A 24,895-nucleotide genomic window follows, 5' to 3' on the forward strand; every position below is an offset into this window, starting at 1 on the left:
AAACATGCTATCAAAAAATAAAGTCTTGTTTATCTTGCTGAGCGTTTGTTGAAACTACATGTTCACGGTGTGTATCTGTGACCCTCCAACTTCAGTCCCTCAGAGGCTACCATCGATTCTTGCCCCTCCATTTTGAAATGTATATGTCTGTTTTTCTTCCTACTTTATCCTATTTATCTGTCTATCTATCATCTATCTACCTATCTCTATCTATCTATCATCTATCTATCTATCTATCTATCTATCTATCTATAAATATATATATATATATACACTCTACCTCCTAATATTATCTGTCATCATCTATCACAGATATAAACTGATTAGTTCACTACCTTCCTTCCAATACCTTGCCCAGTTTCATCTCAGAATACAAGGCCCTTTCGCCCTTCATTAAACCATGGGCTGCAACACTAGAGAGGGGCACTGGCACGAAGTCATGCATAACCTACAATGTCTGAAAAGGATCAACCACTCCATTCACCTGCCCGGCGAGCCTAGCTCTGATCACTGGTCACTGTGCTGGTGCTCTTACGGTCATTTTCCCCAACGTTCCTTGCACTCCTGAAAGACACTGGTATGCATCCAAATATCACCAGTGGATTCAGTTACACAGGGTGACAAACAAGAGCCAGTCATGCCTGTCCAGGGCAGTGGTCGCCAGCACTGGGAGCACATTAAACTCATGTGGACAGCTTTTGAAAATAAGCCAAGCCCAGGCCAATGAAAGTGAATCTCTAAGAACAGGACGTCAGTATTCATACACATCCATCCAGGTGGTTAGAATGTACAGGCAGGTCCAAGAGCCTGCAGTCTTGCCACTCATAAAGTAGCCATGGTCCAGCAGATTCTGCAACACCTGGGAGCTCATTAGAAATTCAGAGTCTCAGGACCTACCCTGAAATACTGAATCAGAATCTGTTTTAACAAGATCCCTTGGCAATCCACGTGCACATTCAGGAAATACTGTTCTAGGAGATTAAAAGACGAAATTTTATGTGTTAAGTTAATAGAATGGATTACAGTTAGGCTGCCTATCATAGCATTGTCAGACTAACACGTAACAACTTGTGTGTAAGTTCAGATCATTGCAGACCACCTGGAGACGCCAACGGACCCTACTTTCTTTCTTTAGATAACCCCACCAAAAGCTTGGGATTGGGGAAAAATAAAGTTCAAAAACTGGGGCTAAGATAAGACAAAAACTGTGGTGGAGAGTAAATACTAGCAAGCTCAGAAGTAGTTATATCTCCTCCCCTCCAATACACACCAGATTGTAAATTCCGTGAGTGCAGGAACTCTTTCTCTCCTATTCACAGCTAGATGCACAAAGCCAAGTACAGGGCTTGCACACAGTAGGTGCTCACTAAAGGGTTATTGCATAATTTAGTGTCCTGAACAGAGGACAGCTCTGTTTCTCATTTATTGTGAGACAATGGACAAATCTCTCCATGTTTCAGTTTTCCACTGTTTTCATGTATAGGATCCGCTTATTCACTCTCAGATACAAAATACTGAGCTGCTGAAAGCTCAGTGATAAGTGATATGTGGTAACAGACACCAGGAAGGATCTCTATGTCTGGAAGCCTTGTATGATTGGCTGAGGGTCTTTTATATGCGATATGCTCAGGTGACAATTCGTACAGACATCTTCTGCAGGCACTCATTAAACAGATATTCATTGAGTTTACACCGTGTACCAACTACTCTTCTAGACATAACAAAACAGGTCAAACAGATCCTTGCTTTATTTCATCTTATATCCCAGTTATATGTCATTCAGACAACCACAGTGTTCAAAAACATTAAGGCTGGTGAAGTTATCATCATATTTTTCCCCATATGTTATTACAATTTTTAAGTCTACAATTTACTTGTTTCTCATTTTCTAAGGGCTGCTTTTCTTTTCTTTTAACATATCGCTATAATTTTTTTTAAAAAAATCCAAATTCAATACCATCAACATTCTTTTAAAAAATACTAGGAAGAAATAATTCTTACAATGAATTGTGAAGCTGTTTGTAAAATACAATGTCACACATATGAAACTATTTAAAGTTAATTTATCTAAGATCTTTATCTATGAACAAAGTCAATTTTCCCATGTAGTTCTTTAAAGGGAAAAGATGTTATAATTTAATTGTGGTAAAATGCATACAATATAAAACTTACCATCTTAACCATTTTTAAGAGTAAACTCAGTAGTGTTAAGTATATTCACATTGTGCAACCAATCTCTAGAGCATTTTTGGTTTATAAAACTGAAATTCTACACCCATCAAATAACAACTGCCCATTTCCCCTCCCCCAACCCTTGACATCCCCCATTTTACTCTCCATGTCTATAAATGTGACTATTCTAGGGACCTCTCCTAAGTGGAATCATACAGTATTTATATTTTTGTGACTGGTTTATTTCACTCAGTATAATGTCAAGGTTCATCCTTGTTGCAGCAAGTATCAAATTTTCTTTCTTTTTAAGACTGAATAATATTCTTTTGCATGGATATACCACATTCTGTCTATCCACTCATCCGTCAATGAACATTTGGGTCGCTTCTACCTTCTGGCTGTTGTGAATAACGCTGTGAATGTGGGTGTACAAATATTTCCTCAACAACTGATTTTTTAAATTTTTCTCCAGTTGCTTTTGAACAGGTGACTCAGAATTCCTTAAAACAGAATCAATTAGAACAAATAGAAGACAAGTCAAATATAGATATATTTTTACCTTGTATAAGAGAATATATAGCTTGTAACTTGTACAAAAGAAAATACTTGGGGCTTCATCAAATAGAAAACAAATCCTGATTTAAAAGTGAAAACTAAGAAGAATTGAAGAACATTATAGTGCAATAGGAATGGAACAAGTTGAAAAGGACACAATTCGTGACTATGTTCCAATTAGAAACATGACCACAAAGTTTCTCCCAAGAAAATCGATATTGTCTTTGACCACATTTACTTTCTTAGAGAGATATCGAAGTTCATTTTCCTCACTTTTTATTTTGGAAGAAAATGTATGCACTGTCCTCAATGCAGAAATATTTGGAGAGAGATCAAAGAGAGCAAAGAAAATGACCCAAAGGTTGGACAGTATAAAACTTACAAAGAGAGGGTAGAAGAATTTCTTCCGAAGAAGAAACAGCTGAGACTAGCCTGGAAGAACTAAAGTCTCCACATACTAAACAAGAATGAGGAAGGGAGTGACTTCGGGCTAAGTAGAGAATAGCTTGAACTTATAAAGATGAATTAAAGTTAGACAACTTGGAAGTTCTACAGAAATTAAACCTAGAAGAGTAAGAAGAACGTAGGCAGTACTTCTCCGGAAAACCACATTCGGACAAGAGAGAGAGTGTGCTCTTGACCTTTTTAAACTTAGCTTAAATAACTAAACAAGATTCAACAGCAAATAATTGTGAAATGTCCGCTGTCCTATCCAGAGATTTTCAGGTGGGGCAGTTGAGAAGAGAGGCCCTTATCCTCTCAAATGCCTAAACCATTCACTTTCCTTTATCTGGACTAAACCGAAATTGGTCAGTGGGAATATATTGTAGTGAAGTCAGTGGTGAGGCCGTCTGGGTAAGTCAGATAAAACCCATGATGAAACACAGGAAAACTGCGTGAGCAAAGCGAGGCCCAGTGTCTTGTGAAAGTATGTGCAAAGCCAGCTTCAGAAAGATATCTTTAGTGAGCTGAAGGGTTAATAGGACTCCTCTCCCACCCCCACAAAGAAAAGAGTTCCTAAAGGGCTTTGCCTAGTATTAAAGCTATTCAAATTCTGATTAATAAAATTACATAATACAGTTTCTCCTCCTATTCATGGTACAACCATGCACTAAATTCCTTAGCCCAAAAACCTGAGTCATCCTTGATGACCATCTTTCTCTTACCCCACATATCCAGTCTATCAGCCAACACATCAAATCTTCCCCAAACATTTCCCAAATCTGTCCTTTTCTCTATCCTCATATCTACTACTTCAGTCAAGTCTCTACCATGTCTCTTCGCCACTCATTCAATAATCCATTGGCTGCCACTCCCCACTGTTCTCCATACAGCGACCATGGTTACATCATCCCCTGGCCCAAGATTCAACAGTTTTTCATTATCCCTACAAATAAATCCGAACTCCTCCAGGAGGCCCAGAAGGCCTTCCCACCTGTCAGCCCTCCCTCTCCAAGCTCGTTCCTCTTTGGGGTCTTTGTACCACCTGAGGACCCACGCATGGTCGGTTCCCTCTGGCTGTTCCATCTTGGCATGACCACACAGCCTCTCCTCCCACTCCACACCTGGCTATTCTGGAGCTGGTCATGTGGCTGTTTGCTTCATAGCAGCAGTGATAAAAATGATGCCCGAAAAGTACGAAATAAAATCAGAATCCAATAAAACCAGAGACATCTACAAAGCAGATTCTAGCAAAATAAAATTTTCAGATTTGTTCCACCCATAAGCGGTGTCTGGTGCTATGAAAACACCTAGCCCATACTTAATCTTTAGTCATTGAACCTAAGGCTTAAAAGAACACTGCTTTTATATAAATCAGCTTTAGTTGCCTTAAATTCTAAGGTAGTCTTTTCCAAATTGTATTCTAAGGACTATCGTGGATGGTCTTGGAAAGTAAAAGTAAATAAAAATTGCCACAATCACTTACGGATTCGTGGTGTGGGGCCCTTTAGTAAAGAACTGTGCTGCTATTGTTTCACATATCCTTTCCTAAATTTTCTGAACCCAGAATCCACATGACCTTTTTCCTATCTGTTTAACCTCTCCATGGACACAGCTTGGAAAATGCTGATGGAAAATATACCATCTTATAAACCGAGAAGGAACACTTAACTTACAGAAGCATCACTACTTTTCAAGGACAATCTTCTTTATGCTTCTAGTCTCGTCCCAGAATTTCAGAGCTCATAACCAGCAGGGAAACAACACTTCACTGAGTATGTCATTAATTTTTAAAATGTGACATTCATAATCTGCCTATTCCTGGTTTGATGAGGTGCCAATTGTTCGTGTTGAACCGTGTACTCTGAAGCTTCAAATGAAAAAATACCACGGTTTCTTATACAGGTGTATTTTCCTCAACTTTTCATTATAGAATATTTTAAATGTACACAAAAACCAGTGTAATGAACATCTATGTATCAATCACCCATTTCAACGGGATTAAGCCTCGCTGCACACTGCTCCCTCGTACTAGATTAACTTGAAGCAAATCCCAGATATCATAAAGGTATTATTTTAAGAACTAAATGCCGATTAATGTTTGTGACTAAGACCAAAGAAGCCACAACTCTCACCCCAACATTTATACAAACAGAAATATATACACACACAAAATGTACATTTATTAACGCAAATAATTGCCGGTGCTTTTGACTTGAGTCTGGCATCCCTGAATTCATAGGAATTCAGGCAGAGGAAGGCGTGTTAATGGATCTCTCTTGTGTTCAGTTACTGCTGATAAGGGCTCACTGTAATAAAATATTTTTCCAGACCACAAGGACTAACATGGTGGCACACTTATGACTGTCAGATCAGTTTGATCCACACAAACCTGTCAGCAAAGCAGGTCAGCAGGCTAGAGCAGAGAAGAAAAAACAAAATCAATAAATCCCTGAATTTATCATGCAGCTGTGAGAAAGAACATGGGCGTGGAGAATGAAATAGATACGTGTGGCCTCTTTGCTTTTCCTTTCTTCTAGTTTTTTCATTCATTTCCATCTGACATTCAGTCCCTTATAGGATTCTATAGCCGAGTTCAGAAAACGGTCCTTCATTTATAGTTTCTGTCCCACGTAATTCTTTTTCAAAAGGATTTGAGACAGACGATAAATGAGTCAACATTAAATCCAAGGGAAAAGGGCATTCTAAATCGTTCTGTTCCCACCAGTCTTTAAATTCTGGTCACATCTAATAGTTACTAATAAACAAATAAACTTCTCTATAAAACTGGATTTTACATTCTATGTAATAACCTGACATACACAAAGAATCTTCCCGAACCTTTCCGTAGGTTCTAACCTTGTCACTTTGAATATCCCTACTGTTACACACGAAGTTGAAAATCTTTGGCCCTCATGCTGCCTCAATCTAACAGACTTTCCCAATCAGAAATATCCAGAACTATAGGCCTTCCTATTCTACTTCTGAGTAACTATTTCACAAGGGGACAGATAACAGATCTTAAATCAATAGTAAAAATAGTAAAAACTAGCTTAATAATAGCTCCTGAATTTAACATACAAGCAACAGTGGATATTGTTTTCCTATGTACACCAGCAAACAGGTGTAAAATGTGAAACTATTTGTGATGAATGTGCAACAAACATATTTTTTTAAATACATGAAAGTAATTTTTGACCTTCATTATTTTTCTTCAATAGATAATAATTATGTATGTATTTAACCATCAACAAAAAAATCTTTTGAAAAATATCAATATAAAATTAAAAACATTTCAAATAAAGATTTTGGTAATTTTGATAAAAGGAAAGAGAAACATGTATGTATTCTATTCATCTTTTTATCAACAAGTCAAACCCAGTGAAAAGAGCAAGAGATTCAGGGAAATAAACCTGGATTGCTGTGTTCAAGATCATAAATAAATCACGCAAGGAGTGCAATCAAAGTCATTCATCAGGCCCCAAAGAAACCAGAGATTCTGTGTATCTCACGCCTAAAATCGACTTCAAAGTCTCATGGAAACCTTTTCTTGTGGAATCACTGAAGACGTGACCAGAAATGGTGTGTTTAGCTTTTCTTCTTTAGTGAATTCAGCAGAAGAGGAAACGGTTGAAAAGATACCATATATCTGTATATTGTTTTCTTCACATAATGGCAGCAGAGACAGAATTCAGCCGAAGAGGGAATAATTGGGACATAGATTGGGACACAGACTGACAGGAAATAATGACAATGCAAAGTTTTAAGGTCCTCAGTAATTTTTGTGGATCATTTAAAAATTAACCTCAAAGCTGAGATACACATTGTTGAACATTTGATTATTTGTGGTGGGAATTTAGACAATTTTTTTAAAACCTTGAACCCTAGCATAGTTTTTTAAAGAACAAATTACCTTGGAAATCAGAGCTCTAGAAACATGTCACGTACGTCCAGATGGTGCGTGCTCTAGCTTCTCGTGGAGGGCTCAAGAGTGGCTGCATTCCCTTTCGGGAAGCAGCCCTCCATCATTTCAAGTTTGTTTGGCTTTCTCAATCATAGGGCTTCAATTCAAATAGATGACAATGCCAAGAACTAAAAAAAATCTCACCATCTAATTAGGGAGGGAGAAACTCTCTGGCCTTTTTTCCCCACCATCATTTGTATTTTGAAAATGAAGTCTTTTTATGAAAACCCCTAACTTTCCCTGGTACAAGAACAATTGTAGTGGAACTTACTGGCACAATGCAATGAGCACAGAAAGAGAAAAAAATGTATGTATGGCGAGCAAATAAAGCAAGAACTGATAGATGAGAAAAGGGTGAGGCTGAAGATATCAATATGAAACCTAGTTCAAACAAACAAACAAACAAACAAACAAACAAACAAAGCCACTTTCCAAGATCTATAACAGAGGGCTTCACCTGGTATGAACTGCAGTTAATCTAAGTGATGGGTGACAAGTTGGAGGGAAGCTAAAAGAGCCTGACATTCAGGCAGGTTGTGGTGCTTATGTGTTTTTCTGGGGATCAGCTGTCCCATAGTTTCTTTACCTCCTCAGCACACACATCCCTGGTCCAAAAAAAGTCAAGAAGCATTCATCTAAGGACATTTCCACCTATAAAGGTAAGTATAGATATAGACATAGATATATAGATATAGATGATATAGATATAGATATAAATATAAATATATACCGTGTTTCCTTGAAAATAAGACCTAGCCAGACAATCAGCCGTAATGTGTCTTTTGGACCAAAAATTAATATAAGACTCAGTCTTATTTTACTATAATATAAGACCCGGTCTTATATAGTATAATATAATATAATACTGAGTCTTATATTAATTTTTGCTCCAAAAGATGCATTAGAGCTAATTGTCTGCCTAAGTCTTTTTTGGGGGGAAACATGGTAGATATAGATATAGAGATAAAGATAGAGATAAAGATAGAGATAGAGATAAAGATAGAGATAGAGATAGAGATGATATAGATATAGATATATCTCCCAGAAACTACAGGTAAACATTCCAGGATATAAGGCATATTGCTTGCATCAAAATGCACTTTAAATATTTGCTACTGAAATAAAACTCAGAAACTCAGAATTTTAAGTCTATTCCAAAATGTTTCATTTTGAGAAGTGCAATTTTCAATAAACGTCTTTTAAATCAATAGTTAAAAGTACCCCATCAGTCTTTACAGTTTCCTCAATACAGCAAGTCAATACAGCAAATTTAAAATTGATTTTAAATGTTATGTTCACGTGCCTCTATTTCACGTGGGTCCTTTTTAAAGGGGTCACAAAATAATAAATGGCAACTTTGACAACAACGCTTTATACATTGTCAGTGCTTAAATGACAGAAACGAAGGAATTTTTAAATCCGTACTGCATAAACAGCCACCACAAAATTCCAGGTTTGAGTCACCACTTTGAGACTCACTGCCCAGGAGACTCTATCTTCATCCATCAAATTATTATCCAAGCTATCTGATCTGTGACAGAGATGGGTGGATGCTCTAGGTAGCATCCCCATCTTCATCCAGGCTCACGTGGGGGAGCCCACCAGCTAGGCAGCCGCCATTCTTGCTGTCCGCCATGTGATCTTTCCAGGGTGCCACCATCAAGATCAGGAAGATATCCCAGGGCTCTAACCTACAGAAATTCTACAGCTTTTAGACGCAGTTTCGTCAGTTAGTGGAGCACACTGATCCCTACTTGAAACAGGCACAGCCACATACAAAAGCCACACATACGGAGTTGATGCTCTGTGTTTACTGAGTGAGTGTCTGTGTGTACGTCTCCCCTGAGACAATGGGGAAAAGTAAAGTCTCATCTCAGACACAAGGGCTTAGCCGTGGACCCAGTGCTTCGGCAAGTGGTTCAAATACCACCAAAGGTCTTGGCTTATACAGATTTCCCTTGACTTATTCACCCACCCATATTCACTGTTGTATTTTAACAAGTGCTGCAGCATAAAATTGTAAGGAGGTTTTAAAAATAAAATCATGTCATACAAATCAAAGGAGACAGCTTTGGCTTTGGGACTAATAAATATTGGTGATTTGGAACATCTATATCCCTTAGAACAGCATCATGCTGTGAAAATCAGCTGTGAAATCCCGGGCTGCCTCTGATTTCCTACCCAGACACTCTGCACTGGGAGAATTGTGTGTGAAATCATACTTTGGAGTAATAGGGAAAAAAAAATAGGAGAGTAAAAGCTCTTCCCAAAGCATTTAGAATTATGTGAAAGGATATAGCACCACCATTTTGATGGTGGAAAAGTTGCTTATTCAATATTCCAGAAATATTTATTGAGCTCCTACTATGTGCCAGGCATTATATGTTATACTTAAGGTCAATGGGAAGGGATGATTTTAAATAAAATTAAATAATTTTTATCCTAGATAGTCTATTTTTATTTTTCTCTAGCTGTGCAATATGTTTCAAAAAACATTAAGCATATTGTCTTCAAACTACAATGAAGTGCCCTAAATATGTCAAATGTCCAGAAGGTTCTGTCTGGCTTCGATCACAGCATACTTGGAAATGTTTTTCTTGTTAAGTAAGTCCCTACTCTCAAGTTATGGCTGTTGTAGGTTGTGTGTCATTCAGTTGACAATTTTTGTTGACACTTAGGCATTTATGCACTGTGGGAGCTGAAAAAAAATGTTTTTTAAAAAAGGAAAAATCTCTATCATCTAGAGAGGGAGAATTGCAAGATGGGACCCTGGACAAGTTACTGAAGCTCTATGTACCTCAGTTTTCTCATCTGTAAAGTGGGGCCGATGAGAATAACCACCTATAGGGTTATTGTGAGGTTGTTAGTTATAACTTGACATACGTCGTTAGCTAATTAATAAACCAAATATGTGCAAGTGTTTTAATGTAAGTCCAAACCTTTCCTGCAAATGTGTGTTCTGATTTATCTGTGATGGTTAAAGGAAAAAGTGAGATCCTTTCACTCTAGTTCATGGCTCATCTTATATCATTCAATTTCTGTTTTAAGAAAAGTAAACATTTAATAAAGTAAGAGAAGAGTTGCTTATTTTTATAAAATCCAATAGACTATTAGTTCAGTAGCATTCCAATGCTCTTACATTGAAATGATAGGATTTCGGGTCATTTACCCAGGGCTCCCTTAGCATAACTCACATTTTAGCAACTCTTCTCAAATGGAATTACTGCTGATTTGACTCCGTAATGAGCTCCACAGGAAGAGCAATTTCTTTCTCATTTGGAATCATGGAGTCCCAAGCACTGGAACACCTTGTCCCCCTCTCCCTTAAAAGAGGGAAACACAGGACTCTAATGTCAAATAACCGACTGCACCTGAAAACAGTATCACGTATCAGAAGTGTCAGTGCTCACTGTGTCCTCTGCCTGCCTTATATGATAGGTCATGGAGCAATGCGTCAGTAACCCGACACGTTGGGCCGGGGAGTGATGTAACATAGGAGTTCAGAAGTTGCAGAACTGGATTCAGAAAGTGAGTTTACATGTGTATTATCTGTATTAGTCAGCTCAGGCTTCCATAACAAAATACCATAGACTGGGCAGCTCAAACAATAGCAATTCTTTGCGCACAGTTCTGGAGGCCAGAAGTCCAAGATTAGGGTGTCAACATGGCTGGGTCTCTCTTGCCTTCTTGCTTGTATTCACATGTCTCTCTTCCTCTTCTCATAGGCCACATTCCTGTCAGACTAGAGCCCAACACTTACGACCTCAGTCAACCTTGAGTACCATCTAAACACCCTATCGCCAAGTGCAGTCACACACTGGGGGTCGGGGCTTACGAATTTGGGTGGGGTCACAATTCCGTCCAGAGCATGATCTGCAAATGCAAGCCAAGCAGTTTGCCTACAGACCCTGGTGTCTGGGCTCTGGACCATCCTGCATCCTGATTCTGTGCCCATCCTGGCCGCCAGCCCGGCCTGACACAGGGCAGGCTGCACCAGCGGAGGGCCAGGCAGCTGGCAGTGCTGGGGCACCGCACAGGAACACTCGGGTGTCAGCACTTCTTGCTGAGCCATTCTGCTTTCTGTGTCCTTCCTTTTAAAAGGTATTTTTATTTAAGGATCTCATTTAATATGCATTTATCAGCTGTCCATGATGTGTCCAGCAGGAGAGAGAAAGGCGTCAAATACGTTGAGAAGGTCAAAAAGGCATTGGAAGGATTTGTTAACGTACTGGTTTAAACAGAATCCTCCCCCAATTCAGGCTCTTGCCAGAACTTCAGAATGAGACCTTCTGTGGGAGTAGGGTCCCTGCAGATGTAATTAGTTATGATGAGGTCACACTGGCGTAGGGTGGGCCCTGATCCAATATGACCGGTGTCCTTATAAGAAGAGGAAAAGAGACGCAGACACACAGAGAGGGAAGAGGCCACGTGACAACAGAGGCCGTGACTGGAGTCATGCATCTACAAGTGAAGGAACACCAAGGCCTGCTGGGACCACAGAAGCTGGCAGAAGGCTTGTAATGAACTCGCCTGGAAGCTTCAGAGAGACCGTGGCCCTGATGACACTTTCATCTTGGACTTCTAACCTCCAGAACTGCAATGGAATACATTTCTAGCGATTTTAAGGTGTGACTAAAGGTATTGTTTTCATGTGAGTTGTTTATCACCTAGCTGGTGATACTTTGGAAGCTAATAGTTACCATCTGGAAAAAAAAAAAGAGTCACGCAAAGGCAGATGCATAGCTGGTTGGAGGTGGCAGGATGGGAGCAGACAGAAGGGAACAAGCAAACCAAGGAGAGAAGACAGATCCAAAGTCAGATCATGTAAATGGAAGCGATGGATGCAGCCCTGGGAAAGGGGTGAGATGACCACTGAGAAAGTAGATTGACAGAAGAAGGGGCTGAAGACTGAGTTCTGGGGTGTGCTGACATTTCTGAGCTGGAAAGAAAACACAAGGAAAGAGATAGTGAAAAAATCATCAGAGAGGAGAAAGGATGTGTGTAGTTTGCCAACCAAAGGAGGACAACGGACAGAGGGAGAAGGTCAACTGTGTAGATTCCTTAAGGAAGTCAGCGAGAACTTGCACGGAGAGCTAGCCTTGGGATTTGACATTAGGAAGTCAGGGGTGACCTTGAGAAAGTGTTTCAGTGGAAGGTAGGACGCATAGCCCAAATCCAGAGAGATTAGAAATAGTAGCAGGTATGGACTATTATTTTAATAAGTTTTCTAGGAAAAAAGAAACATAAACAATGAAAACATGCAATCGTATGAAAGCTGGCAAAGGGAAAGTTTTCTTTAAAATTGGAGACCTGAGCACCTGTGTCAGAAGAAACACAGTAATCGCTAAAGAGATGATGGCAGAACAAGAGGAGAGAACTGATGAAACAAGGTGCTAGAAAACTCAGGGGAATTGTGACAAGAGCACTGTTTGGGGAGTAGACTGGAAGGAAAAAGGAGCATGTCCTGTGAGAGAAACCATGAACATAAGTACAAGGTTGGAGGGAGGAGGGGTCATCTGAGAGAGTTGGTTTCAGACTCTGCAATGTAAAAAGACAATCTTCTGAAGACGCCAGACTAGATCCAGGAAGGGCTGGGAACGGGGAGTTTAAGGTCTCTGAGGAAAAGCTTGGCCAAGCCACCTCCACCAACACAAAATGGATCAGAAGACGTATCGAAAGATCTGGAGAAACAGTGACGAGCAGTGCAGATCAACTGGCGTGAATGGAGGGGAAATGAAATGGTGGTGACGACCTGGGCTCCCGTGTACTGGTGAGAGGGCTACTGAGGAGGGAGGAAGGGTAGGGCATCAGAAGTTTCACTGCCCTGTCCCATATGCCCAGCCATAAAGCATTGACGGTCCCTGGGACTCTGCTTGGAGATTGTCTGGAGCTCCTGCCACCAACCCACCTAGTGAGGGACTTTCTAGCCCAGAGCAAAGGAAGCAGCACCGAGAGCCCCATACAATCCACATCTGTCTCAGGCCTTGACCTTGATTTCACATTGACTTCTTATTCTTTATGCTTATACATTTTTATATTTAAACTTCATGTTTAAGATTTATGTTTGTAAATCTTACGTCCCGCTTTTTTATACTACGGCACGTTGTCTAAGCAAATTTTGATTCATGACCTCCGATTTTAGCTTGATGTCAATATTAACAGCATTATTATTGCTGACTGATATTATTTTGCGAATGATCTTGTCATTCTCTTCAACGTTCCTGCAATGAAACTCCAAGATGAATGAGAGAGCAGAAAATATACCTGGGTCCAAATTCTATCTGACTTGGTCGACCATCTGTTTCCTGTGTCTAGAAAGAAGCAAACGTCATAGGAAGAGAGGAGAGCAGGCAGAAGATCCCTAAGCGTGGAAGAGAAAATGAAACCCTATCTACATTTCAGTAGAGCAAGAAAAGAATCTGGGTCAATGTGTTTGGGGATATTAAAATAATTTGGGGTGAGGTCTATCTAAGTCTGGGAATATACGGCTATGAGGCAGTAACAACCTTAAAATGTAGAGTGTCTTATTCACTTGCTTTCTCCAGTAGTTGGTGCTGGGCATATTCATAAAGGGGCTGTAGGATGAGTGAAGACAATGGGCCACCCTCACTGAGGAAACTGAATTCTACGGAGCAGCATTCACGTGGTGGGTCTGGGCCTGCTCTCTTCACTCAGAAAGGCCTGCTGGCAGGATGGACCCTTGGCCAGTGCCTGAGAACTGGGATGTCGGTGGGATTCCACCTCCCTAAACGACAAGTGTGGCTCATTGTGCCTACACAGTACAAACAACACTGTTTATGCTGAACACCAGCCTTCGTTCTGGGAGTCTGGAATTCATGTACGTGCTCATCAGACGGTGCCTACGTGACCAGCACTCATCAAAATCCTTGGGCACCGAGCCTATAGGGAGCCGCCCCGGTAGATAGCATCTCATGTCTGTCCGCTGTCACTGCTCCTTGCTGGGGGGATTAAGTGTGTCCCTGTGTCCATAGGGAGAGAACTCTTAGAAGGTTGCGCCTGAGTTCCTCCGGATTTCTCCTACCATGTGCCTCTTCCCTGTGCTGATTTTGCTCTGTACCCTTTCCCTGTAATAAGTCACAACAGTGGAGACAACTCTGTGCCGGATCCTGGGAGGCCTTGTGAGTCACTGAACCTCTGACACGCAGAAAATAAAAATTCTATGAGATTCAATCTAAGAAAAGAAAATGTAACTTGGAGACTTGGACAACTACTATTGGCTAGAGAAGGAGAATATTCATTTTGGAATTTGAATATTCTGCCATTTTATTGTGAGAGGAACCAGTGAAACCATCTTTTATGTACATAAGGAAGCAGAGGCAGAAAAAAAAATAGAGTGGGGGGAGGCACTTTTCCTAGGTTACCCAGCAAATCTGTTAGAACAGCAAATACAAGTCTTATTCTCCTAGTAATGCTTGGAGTAGGAAACCAAGTGGCATTTTGGTCTGACCTGCGCAGCAGATGGGGCGCTTTACACACACACGCACACACACATACACACACATCACACACACACACACACGTATCCACATACACACACCTCTCCTGAGACCCTCCAGCCTAGATCTGTTACCACACTTTCCTTTCTTGTTGTCTTTCTTTTTTCAATATGTTACATGCACAATGTGACTGCCTGTCTCAGTAGTTCAGAAGTCAAAAACACTTTTAGGTGGGGGCTGGGGGTGGGGTATAATCTACAATACATACAGAGTTCCCAATTTTGAGAACGGGAATTGTCTTCTTTGCAAAGGGTGACACGCAGAATTTCTGTTTACTCTGGATCTTTTAGGATCTCATTAGTGGGTTTTTTTCTGGAATCACTCACTTGAGTCACTCAGCTAACATGACCTTCATTCTCAGCATCTTGCATAATTTCCTCCCAATCTGTAAACAACCGTTTTTTAATTACTTTCAGGTAGCAGTAGAGTAACTTGTAAAAACTAATTTAGTGAGCAATAGACTTAAATAGCAAAATTAAAACCAATTCATGGCTCCAAAAAAAGAGACCAAGATCTTCCCTTCCTATAAACTATTGTGTGGAATCTATTTTACATTTATCTCACTCTCCAAAAACATAGCACAATGAAAATATTACATCTTTACTCCTTTCTAGTTCCAGTCTGCTGCCTACCTCCTGTGCTAAGAATAATTTCCAGTGTGTGAAATGAGACCCCTATTTGCTGAAAATCAAATAGACAGATAGGTGACGATGATGATGATAGATAGATAGATACATAGATACATAGATAGATGATAGATGATTGATAAATGATTGATAGATAGATGATTGATAGATGATAGATAGACAGACAATAGATAGATGATAGATAAATGAGAGAATATGAGAGAGAGAGAGAGAGAGAGAGGCAGAAAGGATAAAAAAAAGAAAAATGTTCCGTTTAGTTTCCTTTTATCCTATCAGTTTCTTTTTAGTGAATGTTTAAGAAATGCTTCTTTAACTCTGCAACTCCCTGGTACTAAAATCAAACATGGAGCTTTCCAGAAACTATAGGTCTGTCTGTTCCTTAAAACATTTTGATGTTGATCTCATTCCCTTTACTCATAAGCACCTTGAGGGCAGAACTGGGTCTTATCACCATAGCAACCTGCGCAGCTATGTAGCAAATTGCCTTGAAAATGCTCACTGACTAGGAACAAAATTAAAATATAAGTGCCTTAGAAAAAGGGAACATGGGCTCCCAGAGCTGTGTGTCACAGTTGCAGAACCACAGACACTGTGGCACAACCTTTGCTGCTCCCACTAGCTGTGCTTCTCTCCCTTCAAAAGAGAGTAGAGTCTATCAAATCTGCTCTTAGTTTAAGTTTGCAGGAGCATCCTTGAGGGAAACCTCGCGTAACTGGGTTGAGGGTTCCTGCAAGGCATTGTCTCTCCATCCTCAATCGCAGACATTCTTCAATGGCCACGTCTTTTGGAAAACTTTACCCTCCCTCCCCAGAAAATCAATGGAGGGTGTGCGTTCCAGCAGTGTTTTGCCCCTAGGCCTGTGATAGCTCTCACACCCCCACACTGCACAGTTATCTCTCCCCGGGGCATCTAAGAGCAGAACCCTCTCCATGGGGGCCTGAGAGGGAACTGCTTCTTAAAACACAGACTCTGCCTTATCTAGGATGACCAGACCCAGATGCGACACCCAAGGACAGCCACAAGTGTATCCTGTGAAGTGCTGGGCTGATGTCCTTTGATATTTAATGTGAGAAGAAAATTGTTCACGTTTACCCAAAACACACGAAGAAAACTATCATCCTTGGACTTGAGCTCATTGATCTTAAGAGATAAAATTCTCCTTGAGTCATCATGAACAGAGAGGCTCAGCTGGGAAATACAGGAAGAGAAGATTGGGCCAGCACTGAGGAGGATGGCACATTCTCTGGGAAGAGTAAAATGTCTGCTTTTTCCATTTTCCAAATCTGGTTACCCTTGGGCTGTGTCTTTGATGTTAATGTAGCTAAACCTTCAGTGAGATTCCCAGAATTTTATCAGAGAAAACAGACACAGAATACTGGGCTCTCTCACTGCAGGCCTCCCAATTCGGGAAGAGATTCACAATAGGCCCGAGTGAAAGCCACATGTGACGCTGTGGATATTGTTCTTTTCCAGGCTGAGGTCTTCCGTGTCTATCTCCACATCAGCAAACTCCCCGAGGGCACAGCGCTGTCCAAACTACTCCCTTGTTATCGGGCTCCATGAATATTCGGCTATTTGAAAGGCTCTCATTTTGGCTTAGATCAGTGGTAGGATGTATTAAAAATGCACCCAGACAGCACCGCACGTGTCTCTGCTAGCTCATTCTAATTAGGGAAGGAGGCAGGAAGTCAGGATGCATCCCAGTAAGGATGTCAGTGTCCATCGCTGAGGACATCAGATGTCATGGTGTGCGCCTGTCCCCGAGATAGGTTTCCTCTACACATTGTGCCGCCGTCTGAGAGTGACGTCACCCATGGGGCACCTGGTGGCCCAGGTGAAGAGCCTAGGTAGGTGGCAAAGCAGAGGGACTGCGGCATCAGACCCCAGGAACCTCTCCTTCGCCTGAGGAATTAGGGATTCCTACTCCTAGGCCTGCCTTAGTCAGCTCAGGCTGCTATGACAAATATAGACTGGGTGGCTTAAACAACAGACATTTATTTTTGACAGTCCCGGAGGCTGGAAGTCTCAGATCAAGGTGTCATTGTGGTCGGATTCTAGTAAGAGCCCTCTTCTGGGTTGCAGACAGCAGCCTTCTCGCTGTGTCCTCATGTGGCAGAGAGAGAGCGTTCTGTTGTCTCTTCTTATAACACTAGTCCCATCATGGAGGCCCCACCCTCACGACCTCATCTAACCCTAATTACCTCTGAAAGGCTCCGGCTCCAAACACCATCACGTTTGATGGTCAGGGCTTCAACATATGAATTTCGAGGGGACACAAACATTGAGTCCATAACAAGACCGCTGGGGTATTCCTTCCAAACATTGTTTAAAATAAATGAACTTACTTACGTTTTTAATATCGGTGACCTAGTGACCTTGTATGACAAAGAGGCATGACTCTATTCCTGAGTCTAGAGTCAGGACAGCTTAAACCTCCCGTGGAGAGAAATCAATGCATGACCTAACGTGCAACAAGCTCTTACAGCAGCTGCTGGAACAACGGCCAAAGACACTGTGCGGCTCACTTGAAACCCAGACACTTGGTGGGTGTTACTCTCCCCTACGAGAACATAACCCAGTCGTGTATTTCCTCAATCAAGATAAAGGGCAAAAATTAATTAGACATGCCAATCGAAACCATTTCGTTTCTTTTTAGAGAAATACAGCACCTTTTTTTTTTCCATTGGAAAGGAATGCCCCGATGACAAATAGCCATTTACCTTCGCCCTAGCCTAGGACATGTGCATAAGCGCAAGGCTCACCCCTTAAAAGCAGTCTGTTGCTGCTCCTGCCTCCCACAAGGGGGCGCTCTGGGCCCAGAGGCTGAGGGGTGGAGCCAAAGGGCCGCAGCAGACAGACCTCGGCCTGCACAGGCAGCTTCCTGCCGCCAGCCCTGAGTGGGGACAGAGCGCCATGACCTTCCTGTGACCGCCATGAACTCCTAGCTTTGTCACATCAGCCAGCACTGCCACCTTCTCCTACGCCCAACTTACTGTGTGAGGACACTTACACAGGCTCAGATTCATGGCTGATTTAGCTCATTGGTCTTCTCCATGTGGAGACTCAGAGCTAAGGGAAGTGATGTGTGCACGTTTCTTGGGACAAATTTCCCAGCCAGACTCACTGGAGGCTGAAAGGTCTTGGAATTCCAGGAAGAGAAAGGTGGCCTGATGGCCACTGCCAGTGACTAAATCTAAACTAATGCAACAAGGAGTTACTGGGTTTATCAGTTTAGTTGCAAAATAGAGACCCATTAACGTCTTACAGACCACCTGCTGTGCATATGGCCTCCTGGAGCTCCCAAATGCCCCACAGTCCCTGGGACCTCTGTGCTGTACAAGGTCTCCCCCTAGAGTCAGACCCAGAAATTCCACTCCTGGGAATTTACGTTTAGAAAACCTGTGTGCCCTGTTGGTGGGAATGTAAACTGGTGCAACCACTATGGAAAACAGTATGGAGGTTCCTCAGAAAATTAAAACTAGAGCTGCCATATGACCCAACAATCCCACTTCTGGGTATTTATACAAAGAAAACAAAAACACTAATTCAAAAAGACAAATGCACCCTATGTTCACTGCAGCATTGTGTACAACAGCCAAGATATGGAAGCGATCTAGGTGCCCATCAATAGGTGAATGGATAAAGAAGATGTGGTACATATGAACAATGGAATATCACTCAGACATTTTTTAAAAAGAATGAAATCTTACCATTTGCAACAACAATGGATAGACCAAGAAGATATAATGCTAAATGAAATAAATCAGAGAAAGACAAATACCTTATGATCTCACTTATATGTGGAATCTAAGAAAAAACAGAGATTCATAGAGACAGAGAACAAATTGATGTTGCACAAGTGGAGGATGATGAGGGAAGGGAAAAACGTGAAGGGAATTGAGAGGCGCAAGCTTCTAGTTATAAAATAAGTCATGGGATGTAAGGCACAGCACAGGGAATAGAGTTAATATCCTAATAACTTTGTACGGTGACAGCTGGTTACCGGACTTACCATGGTGATCACTTCGTAAGGTATATAAGTGTTGAATTACTAATGGTATACACCTGAAACTTAATATAATATTGTATGTAAATAGTTTAATAAAAATCAGTGAACCACACATGTGATTATTTCCTCCTGGACTTTCAACTCTGTCCTACTGAGCTACATGTTTTTCTCTCCGCACCAATGCCACGTGGTCTCCATTACTGTAGCTCTATAGGAAGTTTTGAAATTGGATAGTGTAAATCCTCCAAAATAAAATCGCCTCCCCCATCACTTGGCATCTGAGGCCCAGAGGAGGGAGGTCCCAACCAGGCTCATCCTCTGAGCTTCCCTGTCCCCGTGTGGTTTCCCATTGCCTTGCCACACTCAGGGTCCATGCCACCAGAGAGAAATGGAATCCTTCTTCACCTAAACCATCCCAAACTGGTTAATTTATTAAGATCCCCAGATACCACTGTGTCGTCTCTGGTGGTTTCGTGACCTCCTTCCCTGGGCATTTTTAGCAGTATCAGCGGGTGGGGTTCAGGCTCTGGGAACAGGGTCTGACAGTAAGCCACAGCAACTCACATCATAAGGCTGACTTTCCAGACTGTCTGTGGATCATAATACTGTTTGGGAACCCTGTTCTCATGTTGAACTACCTGAGTGTAAAAAACAGCTCTCTCTCTCTTTCTCTCTCTCTCTCTCTCATCATTTCTGCAGTGTGGAGTATTGAGAATACCTTGTGTTTAGTGAAATGACTTATTTGCAAACAAAACTTGCTATTGATGTGTTTCTAAATGAGATAAAAGCCTGTGCTACACTGGTTTCTGGATACTTTTGGGGTAAAGAAAAGCCAGGTGTTTATCCATGGTACCTGTTATTTTTTAAATGTTGCCAAAGCATAAAGCTCTAACATGTGATTGAGGACAATCCATGTGCGTTATCAGTTCCTATCAGCACAATATCGACTCTGCATGTCAGCATCCTCTGCACTCACCAGATGGAAAACTCCTTTTGTTTTATTTAATTAGGTTCATGTTTGAAGGAAAAAAAAGTCTATTCACATTGATTGTAAAAAGATGAGACCTGCATGTGAGTACAGTTCTAATTAAAGATGTCTAGGAAACATAAGAACACACACATTACATTTTACATAGAACCTATATTAAAAACCTATATAAGATCTAGCTATAGATATGCATATAGATCTGTAAAACCTCATGGTAGATATTTCGACTTCTCACCCAGATTGTCAGTTGTTCTCTCCTACCAGGCACATGCCCCACTGAAGTCGGAGATGGCCATGTGACTTGCTTTGGCCAATTAAACATGAACGGAAATGACATATGTCACCTCCACGTGGAAGCACATAGAGGCAGTTTGCAACTCCCCCTGCTCTCTTCCCCCACCAGGGAGGCCTGACGTTGTCTGATAGCTGTTGTAAGTAAGCAGAGCCTTCACCAGCCTGGGTCCCGGAGGGTGGGACACTGTAAATATTGTCCCAAAATCTTCTCATCCCTAAACTCACAGCCAGATGGATTTGTCATCCAATCTCTCCCTCTCCCATCAAGAAACTAAAATGACTTCTAAAGAGAAGCAATTAACATCATAAACAATTAGTAAATAATGTGTACAAGTGAGTCTCTACTCTGATTATTTCAATCATATTTCAGTTTTTAGGCTTATCATTTTTTCAATACGGTAAGTGAACAAATTATGATGATGAATCAAAATACCAGCAAGGAATTTATTGCTCAGTGAAGTGTGAGGAACTTCACATTCACTGTGAAGAGGATACTAAGGAAAGCTAAAAGCATCTCTTACATCCTACTTTGCTATAATGTACTTTTAAAGATCAAAGATTTAATTTTTAATTTGGACTTTTTAATGGTTTAATGATTTTTTTCATTGTTTCTGAACAGAAAATATTCTGTCTAGCAAATCAATAAGCTGAAGAACAAAAATGCTGTGTCACCATGAGAGTTTAGTTCTAATTTCTTATCTCTATAAATGGACATAACTTGGATGGTATTCAAGAATTACATGAAAATGTATGTGTGTGCACAAACACATACTATACAGAGCATACAAAGAAAGGCAACCATTTATAATCCATTATACTCAGCACAACTCTTTTCCAAAAGCAGCCGACAATCACTATCCAAAGACTTCTAAAACAGGAAAACTGGGCAGTGTACCTACGTGCCCTTTGTGGGAAAGAGCATACAGCAAGAACTCAAAAACCACGAGAGAAGAAGTACCGCACCTTCTTAAAAGCTAAATTTCAGTTGTGTCATTTCTAGATACGAAACATAAGCCAAGAAATTACTTTCATACAAATATATTTCAGTGTTGCACAGTATTGTGACTAGGAGCTTCAAGGCAGAAGTCAGAGACACCACGTAATCGCATACCCTCGAAAGGGTCAAAACAGCATGAGATCAGGGCTCCCGATTTCTAGAGATCAGCTTCAGAATATCAGGGCTGAGTATCACTGAAGTCTCTCCCAGACACAATAATCCTACTTCCTGATTTCCAGGAGCAGAAATACAATTTCCTTATAAAAGTAAAATGCAGGCTATCAGGTATAATGCAAGTAACTAATTTCTATCCATCTGTCAAGTCACTGAAATGCTCCTCAATCGAGCCACGTAAACCAATAGAAAACACTGATATCGCATTTGATCATAATTTAGCAGCCACCTTAAGTACACTAGTTTTTAACCGTAATGAACGCATTGCATTGGCAGAGACCCGACTGGATATCTGAAGCAGCCTGAGAAGGTGAGAAGGTGAGCCGGCGCCCTCCGCCCTGGCAGCGCGGAGCCTACCTGAGATGAGTGAAACAGTGTCTTTCTCCCATGAGATGACGGCGATGTACGCCTCCACCGAGGAGGGGATAATGCACTTGAAGACCGCGACATTGCCTCTCATGGTTTTCTGGTCCTCCACGCGGACTGTATAGGGCTCCCGTAAAACTGCAAGGCAAGAAAAGCACCGGTGACCCAGTCCACTGGCTCATTCGGAGAGCAGTATCTCATTCCAATATGCATCTTACATCTATGAATTGTACTGGAAAAAAGTTCAGCAACCCACAGTTCCCATCTTAAAGACTTTCATTTCATTAAAACACGCTACACTATTTACTGAAGGGTAACAGTGTACATATGTGAAAAGAGTTCCTCTACCCACTAACTGCATCTGGATATGGGAAGTAGCTTCTTAAGAGAACTTATGCTAGGAAAGCTCTCTATGTCCTCCGAGGGCCAAGGAAACAATTTCAGACTATAAAGAAAAAGAATTTTAAAAATTCAACAAAGGCAACCTCTCCTGGAAATCCTTGAAAACTATGCGACAATTAACTCTTTGGAAGTGATTTTTTTTTTAAAAAAAAAAAGACAGTTGCAAAGCATTTTGGGAAACAATTGTTCAGTTTCCCATTGCGTAGGGAAGGATGCTGATTAGGGAGCCCGCCCAAACACCCCCAATAATAGGAGTAGTTCAGAGGGGACTTCCAGGAATCAGATGTCTGGGCTAGAGGCAGGGAGGTGCTGGGGTTCACTGCCCACCCTGTAACCCCAACTGCCTGGGTTCAAATCCAAGCCCTACCACTCACAGAGCGGGCAAGTTAAGTTCTCTTGCCATCTATATAATGGAGATTCTGATAAAAATATCAACCACACAGGGTGATTGTGAAGACTTGACCAGTTCATGTGGATGCAGCAATCATGAACAAGTTTGCTAAGCTGCATGGATCCAAGACCTAAGAAGACATCTGCGTCTAATCCAGGTTGTCTCATTCCAGCTCTATAAATATGGATGCAAGCCTTCCTTCCTTCTCCAGAGCTTTAGTTTCCTCAAATTTGAGATGAGGGAGGATTGGGACAGGAAAATCCTCAAGGTCTGAATTTTGTAAATCTTTGATTTGCTAAGATAGCCACAGAGAAACATCTTACCATCGAATCAGCTTTCTTCAAATTTGAGTCACTTTTTGGACAATTACATGTCAAGAAATCTGGCATGAAATTAATTTCAAAAGACTAAGATAGAAGTCATTTCTAAAGGGAAACTCTCCTCACAAGCAGAGGTAAATAATGTCATATTGTTCTTAGTTTCCTTTCTCTTGTTCTTTGCTTCTTTGTTTTGGACTGAGTATTTTTTTAATAATTCCATTTTTTCTACTTCGTTGGCTTATTAGCCATGAGTCTCTGGTTACCAGTGGTTGCTTTAGTTTTCATAGTAAATACATCTATAATTTATCACCATCTACATTCAGATGATATTATACAACTTCCCATATTTTAAAAGAACTCTAAAATATTATACTTGTACGTCTTTAATCCAGACTTTAATGCTATCATTGCCACATATGTTACGATCCCCTTGAGACACTCTTATTATTTTGTTTAAACAATCAACTATCTTTTAAAGGGTTTTAAATAACAAAAAATATGATTTATTTATTCCTGTAGTTTCCACTTTCATTATTCTTCTTTCCTTTGAGTAGATCCAAGATTCTATCAGGTGTCATTTTTCTCCTGATTGTAAGACTCTATTTTTTTTTAAGGCTTCTAGTAGTGTGAATCAGCTGCTGATCAATTTTTTCAGCTTGTGTGTGTCCAAAACGCCTGCATTTCACCTGTATTTTTGAAAGGTACTTACACTGTGTATAGTTTTCTAAATTTACAGATTACTTTTCCTTCAGGACATTAAAGATATTGCTTTACTGTTTTCTTATATTGATTCTGACAAGAAATCTGGTGCCATCTGCATCTTTGTTCCTCTGTGTGTAATGTGTCCTCTTTTTCCCCTGGCTGCTTTTAACATTTTCTTTTCGTCATCGGTTCCGAGCAATTTGATGATGGAGAGCCTTGGTAAATTTTCTTCATATGGCTTGTACTTGGGGTTTCCCTGAGGTCCTGGGATCTGTGGGTTTATAGTTTTCATCAAACTGGGAACATGGTGGCCAGTATTTCTTCAACGTTTTTGGTTATATCATCCACTCCCTTGGGAACTCCAAGTGTATATTAAGCTACTTGAAGAATTTTTCAGTGTTTTGGAATAAACTTTTTTTTAGATCAGTTTTAAGTTTACAGAAAATTTTACAGAAACGACAGGGAGTTCCCGCACACTTCCTCTCCCCGGCCCTGCAGCTCCTGTTGTGTTAGCATCTGCGTCAGTGTGATACATGTGTTGCAATTAATAAACCAATATTCATCCATTATTACCAACTAAAGGTCATAGCTACATGAAGGTTCACTCTGTGTTATAAACAGATCTGCCATTAAGGTATCTATTATCCAGAATGGTTCCACTACCCTAAAAATGTCCTGTGCTCTGCCTACTCATCCTGCTGCTCCCACCTCAATCTATGGCAAACACTGATCCTTTTACTGGCTCCATAGTTTTGCTTTTTCCAAAATGTCATAAAGTTGGGATCATACAATATGCAGCCTTTCAGATTTACTTCTTTCACTTAGCAATATGCATTTAAGGTCACTCCACGTCTTTCCATGTGTTGATAGCTCTTCTTTTTCTGTCGCTGAATAATACTCCATCCTCTAAATGGACCACAGTTTATTGTTAAAGAAAATATATTCTTATACTTCTT

At 40.8% G+C, this 24,895-nt stretch overlaps 1 protein-coding gene across 2 annotated transcripts in view; it reads right to left on the reverse strand.

The window, feature by feature from the left end:
- The window catches only part of DSCAM (DS cell adhesion molecule), a 640,159-nt gene that overhangs the window by 494,540 nt on the left and 120,724 nt on the right, over nt 1-24,895 (reverse strand). For both annotated transcript variants that reach the window (XM_033091571.1, XM_033091562.1), the window contains exon 3: nt 22,116-22,262. In XM_033091571.1, the coding sequence (XP_032947462.1) occupies nt 22,116-22,262 (147 nt within the window). The remainder of the gene's footprint in view (nt 1-22,115; nt 22,263-24,895) is intronic.

The sequence above is a fragment of the Rhinolophus ferrumequinum genome, chromosome 2 (assembly GCF_004115265.2).
Source record: "Rhinolophus ferrumequinum isolate MPI-CBG mRhiFer1 chromosome 2, mRhiFer1_v1.p, whole genome shotgun sequence".
Lineage (NCBI taxonomy): Eukaryota > Metazoa > Chordata > Mammalia > Chiroptera > Rhinolophidae > Rhinolophus > Rhinolophus ferrumequinum.